The 9,091-nt window shown below is 45.3% G+C and overlaps 1 protein-coding gene across 3 annotated transcripts in view; it reads right to left on the bottom strand.

Moving 5' to 3' along the window:
- Positions 1-7,967: 7,967 nt before the first annotated feature.
- Positions 7,968-9,091, bottom strand: part of NUP214 (nucleoporin 214) — a 76,936-nt gene continuing 75,812 nt past the window's right edge. For all 3 annotated transcript variants that reach the window (XM_084650540.1, XM_084650542.1, XM_084650541.1), the window contains 2 exons: positions 8,951-8,975; positions 7,968-8,204 (listed from right to left, as the gene is read on the bottom strand). In XM_084650540.1, the coding sequence (XP_084506666.1) occupies positions 8,171-8,204; positions 8,951-8,975 (59 nt within the window). In that variant the 3' untranslated portion in view covers positions 7,968-8,170. The remainder of the gene's footprint in view (positions 8,205-8,950; positions 8,976-9,091) is intronic.

The raw sequence follows: 9,091 nt of genomic DNA, 5'->3' as shown, positions 1-9,091 counted from the left end.
TACTCCAGGCCAGAGCAGCTCTTGCTCCTGTTCACGTGGCCAGACACGCTGTCAGGGAAAGTAGAATTACAGTCCAGTCACTGGTTACAGAAGATGGCATGGGGATTGGCCATGTGGCCAGACTCCCGCACCATAAACTGAACTGACCATAGGCTCTCTGTGCAGTGCCTCCACTCTTAAACAGACACTTCCCCTCTCCGCAACCCATGGGGGCGGCGGGCGTTGAAGCTGGTGAGCCTAGTTTCTGTTCCACAGAGGCTTCACCACTTTGGTTCGTAATTTCATGGCCTCTTTTTTAAGTGGAATAATGCGTCAGATTTTATTACTCTTCAGTTGTTAGCAGAAGTCTCCTATTTATCTCCACGGTGCTGCTCAGAACCATTTTCAGTGGACTTCCATCTGCTGTCACAGGCTGGGCTTTGTCTTTTGCCGTCTTGCACTGTGGTGACCTCTGACATGCAGCAGCTGCAGATGTTGCTTGTACTCCCCAATGTTGTTACATTTTAAAACAAACGCTTTTCCGTAAAGTACAGAGATGGTTTGCTGAATCCAGAAACATCTTTAATTCGGAGTGCTGTGTGTTCTGTGCACTTAACTAAAAAAAGTGGCACAAATAACTGTTCTAATTTTCCCACCGGACTCTCCCATGCTAAACCTCGGTGCGTCACCTTTATAACAGAGCCAGTTTTTTATGGGGAAATAATAACTTGAGCCCTTTGGCTTCCCACAACAATACTAAAAAAAACAAAAAATGAAAAAACTGAAAAGCCCCCACACCTCTCCCCAGGTCTTGGATTATGGCACAGTCTGAATGCTGTCCAGGTCACTCAAGAGTCAGATCTGAACCTCAAGCAAATTATAGTTTTGGGGTAATTCAGGCCCCTCCCCTCAAAAACCAACCCGGGGTTTATTCTTTGATTTTGGAGGTTTCAGGCTCATTTGCAGCCAAAATACTTGGAAGCCCAAACCTCCCTCCACCTGCAAATAAAACCAGAGAGAGAGAGAGAGAGAGAGCGCGCGCGCGCGCTCTGGTGGGATTTGCCTTAGGAGAACACTATCAGGCTAATCCCGGCATCCTCAGCTTCTCTGCTCCTTGGGAGGTCGCAGTTGTTCCCTTTCCATGGTAATGTAGTCATCTCAAGTCCTCAGTGCGGGAGCCGACAGTTTGCTTTAATTAAAAAAGGAGACAGCCCTAGGTCTAGCTGAGACAGACAGAAAAGCCTCTCCCAGGAGAGGGGAGTCATGGGGCAGGATCCCCGTGGCAGTGATAGAGGGGTCTGCTGGTGCCCCTCCCCTCCTCATTTGACATGGGAGCGAGTCAGCCAGGGAGGCATCAATAACCCTGCGATACCAAGGGAGACATTTACAGGACAGTCTCTACGAGAGCTTCCCAAAGGCCCCCCATCCTCTCTCACTCCCCCCCAAAACATGCTGAACGTACCCCTGTGCAGGGGCTAGAGATCAGCATCCCCCCGGGAGGTTAAACACGCCTCTGACCAAGCTGCACTGCTGGGGAAGGGGGGCCCTTTTGCTGCTGAATCACAGATTTTGGTCTATAAATTCTGAGCTGCTGCTGGCCCCCCTTCCAGCTGGGGGCTCAACTTGACATCTATTCACCCCCAAGCTCTGCAGCCAATTAAAGGGCATCTCCGTCCAGCCATTGCTGTCACTACTGGAAGCCCAACAGCCATCTCTGACTTACCATTGAAGGAGTGCATACCACCGTGGTCGTTGTTAAGCAGTGGAGCCTGCAAAAAGAGGGACTGTCTTTTGAGAAGTGGCCTACGTTAAATCTTTGCAGCACTGCTCTGTGGTTTTGGCTCGGCAGCTAGAGTTGATGTGCATGTGGTAGGTATAACCAAGGAAGGTAGGTGGTTCACCCCTCCTCTAACACTTGGTGGCTTTCCTACCTGTCCCATGCCTAGCATCCCCTCTCTTGCTCAGATTCTGCAGGCAGAGGAATGTAGTTGTAAGTGGTCTTGTTATTTAGCTTCCGCAATTAGCAGTGCTGCCCAATCAAAAGATTCCTCTTTGCTGAAGGGCTTTAGTTTTCATTCAGGAACTATTTGGAGCTCAGGAAAAACAACAGACCCGACGCTGGCACCAAGCATGGATGGATGTGTGTATCATCTTCTCAGACATCAGCCACTTACTGTCAGCAGAAGGCTCGGGGGCACTAACTTCAAACAGGAGGCATTATACAACCATCGCCTGAATGGTGAAGAGGTTTAATCAGCCTTCTGGGAACCTAAATGCAAACTGGCCTTTGCTCATGATTAGAAAGGAGTTGGAGGGGCTGATAGTGGAAGTGACCCAGGACTGGAATGGAAGGCAGGATAGAATACAGTCAGTAATTAAGTGTGTTGGCAGAGCTAGGTAGATGTCTAAGACTGGAATAAGAGGTTAACCTAGAGGTGATTGGGATCTGGTATTAGAAATGCAGGGCAGGCCCACTGACCTGAGACACACTGACTGACCTGTTTGTGGAAGTTCACACCATGTCTTTATGGAATTTGCTAGGCCTGGCTCCAGGAGGGTTATCGGTCCCTTATCTCCTTGAGAACTAAAATCAAAAAACAAAACTCCAAATAAAATAGTGCACAGGGCCTGAGCTCACCCAGAAGCAAGATCTCAATCTTTTCCTACATTGCTGTGAATACTATTTGGTATCCAAATCTGAGTCCATGAGGACACCCCGGGCAAGTTTTCAAAGATGCTTCAGCATCCACACTCAGGGACTGATTTTCAAAAAACACATTGAGTACTGAGCTGTTGAAAACCTGGCCTTACAGCTACAAGAGCAGAACAAAGTTATTTCTTAAGGTTCTAATTCAGTATTCCTCTCCTGTCTTCCCTGGCACTGCCCTCCCTGACATACTGGTTGACTCTCTCCAGCTGCCTGGCTTAGGATAAAATACGTTAGCAAGGGCTGAGAAAAACAAAGTAGGGCAGAGCACCAGCTCCTGAAAGCAGCTGGTTTCTTCTACCAAGTGTGAATGGCAAAAGTCTGAGATGGAGGGAATCTCATCCATGTGGTCACCCCCCACTCGCTTGTTCACATAGACTACACCTGTGACTGTAGCATCTGAGCTCTCCAGGGTTTAGTACAGGCTGTGCAGCTGGAGGGCCAGATGCCTGGACTCAGGGACTCCCTCAGGTGAAATGGAGCTTTAGAGGAGATGGCACGTGAATTGGAAAACAGGAATAGACACAGCAGCAATAAGCTACTTTTTCCAGCTGACCTGGTTACTTGGCCTTCGCCTGGGGTCTAGGCTAGTATGTCACTCAATGGTGGCTGACGGATCATTGTGATAGCTAGAATTAGAGCGTGGTGTGGCGGGTCAAACCTGGAACGCTCGGGGTGAAATCACAGCCTCGTTGATATCTACAGCAAAATTTCCCAGCTCCATATGTCATGACCTACCCTAGAAAGGTCCCCTCAACGCTGGCATATCCCTGCTGCCATTGGTGGTGCCTGCAGTGTCATCACAGGCTTAACTGATGTTTAAGAGTTACCTTAAAGCTAGACCATCCCAGGTTTCTCCTATTAGCAAAGTGGGGCAGTAAGACACATCTCCACCCATCCAACACTCTTCTCACACCCACTCCTCCATCTGGTGTTTCCCTCCTGTCTCCTTGGCCGACTGTTTAAGAACTAGCTTCCACAAAGTCATGAATTCAGAATATTTGCCATGGGTGAACTCCTCCTGGTACCTGCAGTTTTAGGAAGGTGCATCTGGAAGGAAGTGTCAGAGCCCCCCTCTCCAAGGGTTGAGACTTTAGTGACACTCTCCTGGGAAACACTTAATGCCAGCTGAAGCCAGTTATAAACACAGTATTGTTGCAACTTTGGTTCAAGGGCATATCTGTAAGTGGGTCATAGGTTGGAGCCTTCTGACACCCACTTGAGGATGTGAGAGTGGAGGGAGGGGGAGAGGAGGAGGAGACTGGCAGCCTGTGACTTCACTAGAGAAGGAAGGTATGAATCAGCTTGGCACAGCGATCAGCAATATATCTCCTTAAGAAATCCCCATCCTGGGAATATATGTGAGATCAATGCACTTGGGAACAGATAGGGAGCGGAGGTAACACTCAGGATCCATCAGGTGTTGCTATGTAGTATGAGGGGAGTGGGGCCAAAATCTCAGGCTACAGCTCACCAGAAACACAATCAGCAGCACTATAGGACACCCCCCACACACACACACACACACCAGGCACTCAAGTGTGACTTGGTCTAGAAATCTCCTCTTGCTTTAGGCCTCACAAATCCCTCCAAGGTTTGAAAACAATGCTGGGAATCTCTGGTCAAGGCCCTTCTCTGTATGGGTTTCTATTTATAAAGTAGTGGAATGGCTCACACGAAAGTGGGCAGTTGGAGCAATGTCACACCTTCTCCCAGCAGTTGCTGGAAGCAGCCAGATGAGACTGGTTCCTGCTGAACTCCAGAAACAACAGGGCTTCCTGTGTACCAAGGAAAGGAGCAACTGGAACACCTAAGAAAAGCCAAACAGCAACTTGCATCCCAAGGCATGTAAACCTGTCACAGGCTCTCCCTCACCCACTGTCGTGACCAGAGAAGCAGCTTTTGCATTTAAAACTACAGGCCAGTTTCCTGGTAAGTTCGATTCCCTCAGCAAAACACAGATGGTTCAATATTCCCCCCTCATCTCATACCTGATAGGTGCCCAAAGTTCCTCTGATCTTGACTATCCAGAGATGTATCCAGAAGCACTTTATCGTAGGCAGGAAATTAGTATTTTAAGCAAACTAGAGTAGGAATGGGATAGCACACATTATGCAATACTGCACTTAAAAGTGAAATGAAAATAATTTTGTTGGAGCCTTTTCTGCATCTTTATGATATAACAAGAGCATCCTTCAAAAAAAGGAAGATTTTCCCCCGCTGTTACAGACCTCAGAAAAGGAATACCCAGTCTGGTTTCTCCCCAGCCTGACTAGACACCCTCTTCAAATATACTGATAGGAAAAGTCTATTTCACATCACTGCATCTTACCAAGGAGGCATGGTCTTATTTTTCAGCTTACAACCCATGTTGTCACTGGCTGTGCAGACAACTGAGTACCATTCACAGATACCCTTGGGACCCCTCTGCCTAGGATACAGAATACTGCACAAGAAAAACAGACTGGAATATCTAAGGTAAAAAAACAAAAGCAAAAAAAACACCTTTGACAAAAGACTTTTCAGACCTCCTTTCTCCATCATAAAAAACAAAAGTACATCCACCGTTTATCTCCCTTTCCACGTCACCTTCAAGGCATCCCTTGGGTGACTTGCTCTCCTGAGCTTAATGGCTATTTAAGGATTAGCCAATCTGAGGCAATAGAACTAGGGAAGTTCAAGTGCCATTAAGTCATTGGCGTCGTTGGTATGACTGCCAACAAGGGTGCCAACTGGAATAGTAACTTTATTCTCTGATGTGAACACCTGCCCACTAGAAATTGGACGGAAGCCATCAGCTCACAGACAGGCTACCTAACAGCTGTCAGATGGTAATGACTTTCGGCGACTACCAGCCTGGGTTGGATTTGAAGTGCACTGAGCTATAAGTGAACGGCTCCATATACAGTTGCCAAGCCCTCGAGCCATCCAATAAAAATGCAAGCCAAGGATCAATCACAGCCTTCTCTATGCTAATTTGCTTCTTACATAGCTAAACTGGAGGTCTACACACTCTCAGGTGTTGGGTGCCACCCATTTCGCTCCAGCAGAGGATCACTAAAATCGTGGGGTTGCTGCAGTCAGGATAAAACCACAAGTGTTTTCTTTTAATTGACGCCTGAAGCAATCCTTTTGCCATTCCACTTTCACTGGGAAAGGAGCTAAACAGGTACTGAGAGGGCAGGGACGACCCCCAACTGCTCCCATCCTCCTAAAAAAGGAATTCTAAATGGCTTAACATGCCAGCCTCACATTCTTACCAAGCCAATCTTCTTCGTAGCAAGTGATTTGTTAGCTATCTGGGGGAGCACAGCTGATACAGCCTTGCTAGGAGGTGTCACATGCCACAGCGATGGAGGATTAATGCAAAGAATTTAAGGTCAACCGCTTGGGCCAAACCAGCTTCTATTTATAAGTATGAAGGAAACCACAGGGACGGCAGCAGTGCAATTAGGCTCGGTGAGATTGGGTGTAGTCAAGGAGCACACTATACAAGGATGCCATGCTCTAAGCTCTCTGATATGTACCCCATCTCCTTATTAGTTTGGAACTTCAGCATCAGTTTTCTCCAACAAAATTCCTGGAGACTGTCCCTACAGGGTTTTGCATTAGTACTAGAGGGGCTAAAACAGTGCTACTTCACCTTGAGTGGGTTGTGAAATGCAGGAAGTGTGTGGAGATGGAGTGCTTACAGCTTCATAAAAGCCTGTCCACATCAAACAAAAGCTTCCCCTCTCTCTTATACACATTAAATTACAAACCCTGCATTTTTAAGACTGTCCCTTTAAACTGAACTTACTCAATGTCACTGCTAGTTGACAAATAGGTGTCACTGTAGAGACACACGAGGGCCACCTTCCACAGCTGGGATGGGAGCAGAGTCAACTGCTAGGACTGCACATCAATTGGACTTACGAACCACTGAAAATAGGGCTTTTCAGGGGACTGCTGATATGAGATACTGCCTTAACTACAGAACTGTAAACTGGATGCAGTAAAAATAAAGTCAACACCAGCCACAGAACAAAAGAAATGTCTGGCTGGAAGGGACCTTGAGAGGTCATCAGTCCAACTCCTTGTGCTGAAGGATGGACCAGGTGTAGATGGTCCATCCCTGACAGGCGTTTGTCTAAACAGTTCTTAAAAACCTTCAATGAAGTCAATTCTACAACTCCCTTAGAAGCCTATTCCAGTACTTAGCTATACTTATAGTTAGAAAGTTTTCCCTCATATCTAACCTAAAACTTCCTTGCTGCATGTGTATACACAGCTGCTATTTCAACAAGCAACTCTGCTCCCAGATGTCACCCAAAACCCAAGATGACATTTTCTTGTCACACAGTTGCACATCTATTTATTTAAGATTAGAAAGCTTTTAATCTGAAACATTGCTACATTCCATATTCCTAAGCGTCCTATTAGAATCAATGACAGTAACAGGACAAAGTACTGTACAACACATCAAACTAATATCAAGCTGCTACTTCAAATGCATCTTTCACAGTGCAGAGAAAATCCATTACATCACTTGGGGGTTTCATGGAGGTCAGACGTATTAAAACAGAGAGAAAATGTTTTTCTGGATGCCTTTGAGGCATGCTTTAAAAACATTTGCTAAATATTTTCAAGTAAACACATACAAGACAAATTCAGAAATGTTATTGACTGGAGCAGAGTGCCACTAAGAAAAGTATCTCACAGAGGCTGGTAAAAGTGTAGCTGACAGGAATATCCGATGCCCAAAGCCATAAGATGAAAAGCATTAGTGCTTCTAGATGGATGTCATACTTTAAATACAAAGGCCAGAAGTCTTTCCTATAAATTGTATTCAATTGTGATAATTTTTATAGTAGGCTTTGCAAAAATTGAAGAAAAGAAAGCCCTTGCTCCCCACCACTTTACTGAGCATGACAGCTAACAGTATTCGTGCTGTACTCTCCCAATTTTTCATCTAAACTCACTTTCTACTTCCCCACCAGGCTCAGACTGGACCCATGATTCTTGGAATTTCAGTGAGGTGAGCATGCACATCTGTCATTTGACGGGTCAAATATACTAGCCCGGTCACAAAAAAAAGACGGACTTCCATTGACTTCAATGAAAGCTGCACTGGTTTAGACCAAGGACTGCATTTGGCCAATACCTCATCTTCTCTCTTACATAAGTGGGCTGCGCAAGAGCCATCCTTTAACAGCATCTATATCCAATCCACATGGAGCTGGTATAATGCAAGCTTGTTTTTTCTGGATACATGCTGAAAAATTCTTCCACACAAACCACAGTGAAGCAGATAAAACAGTTTATTAAAGAGCAAGAACAATTATTTCATAAAAATAAGCATTAAGTGTTTTTAAAAAAGGAAGCAGAACTGGTATTTCAAAGGAAAGCTGATCTGATGCTTGATCATGAAGAGGATCCACAAACGGAGCAGCTCTAAATTGGCTGACCACAGAATTGGTGGAAGGGGCTCCTGAACATCCCCTCTCAGCTTCTCCAACCACTGAACCCAGAAGTGGATCTGTGAAACAGCAGCACAACACAACAGTGAAAGCTAGGGTCCCTCTTCATCTAAATCAATCCAGAAAATTTCTAAAGCTTCCAAGAACCTCCATACCAGTCAATGTGCCACTGGAAGCTTTTTAATAGAATGCATTGGCACTTCCTGCACCTTTCAACTGAGGATCTGAGAGAGCTTTAACAACACTGTCTCAACATACCTGTTAACTGGCTTATGTTTATTCTACTGATGGGGAAACAGAAGCACAAAGTTTAAATGACTTGCTTAAGGCAACCCAGCAACTCAGTGGCAGAGTGGGGAATAGAAATAGGAGTCTTGCCATCCAGGAGTACTCGAACCACTAGACAATAAAGCCTCATTTAGATCAGGAATATGATCTGGTATTCTGCATCATATTTCCATTTCTACTATGGGGATAAATATTTACCTATCCCTACTACGCACTTTGCAATCGAGAAAAAAAGTACTGCAGAATCCCCTGTAAAATAGAATTTTCAGTTAACTACACAGGAAAGGACACGATCAAGAAATTTGCCATCTAGATACTGAGCTGTGTATTCTACTACTAAAAGGAGAAATGAGAGTGAATGAAATAAGAAACCTCCTTTCCTGCTTAAAATTTCAACTGGGATTAGCATTTTAGTGTGCTTTCCAAAGCTTCCTTTCACACATCGTCTAGCATTTCTATTCTAGTTTTTTCTATATGTTTAATGAAAATCAGATATAAGGCAGTGATGGGTACTTACGAGTTAGATGATCCAAAGCCAAAGCCTGAGAGAAGTGCAAGATTAAAGAAGGATTATTGTTAAAGGCATAAGGAATGCATGCAAGACACAGTACGGTCACCCTCCCATAGTCACTTAGAACAGGGGTTCTCAACCTTTTTC

Source organism: Lepidochelys olivacea (genome assembly GCF_965140295.1).
Source record: "Lepidochelys olivacea isolate rLepOli2 genome assembly, chromosome: 16".
Lineage (NCBI taxonomy): Eukaryota > Metazoa > Chordata > Testudines > Cheloniidae > Lepidochelys > Lepidochelys olivacea.
Note: the sequence above shows the minus strand (reverse complement) of the source record. Positions and strands in the feature narration are given on the sequence as shown.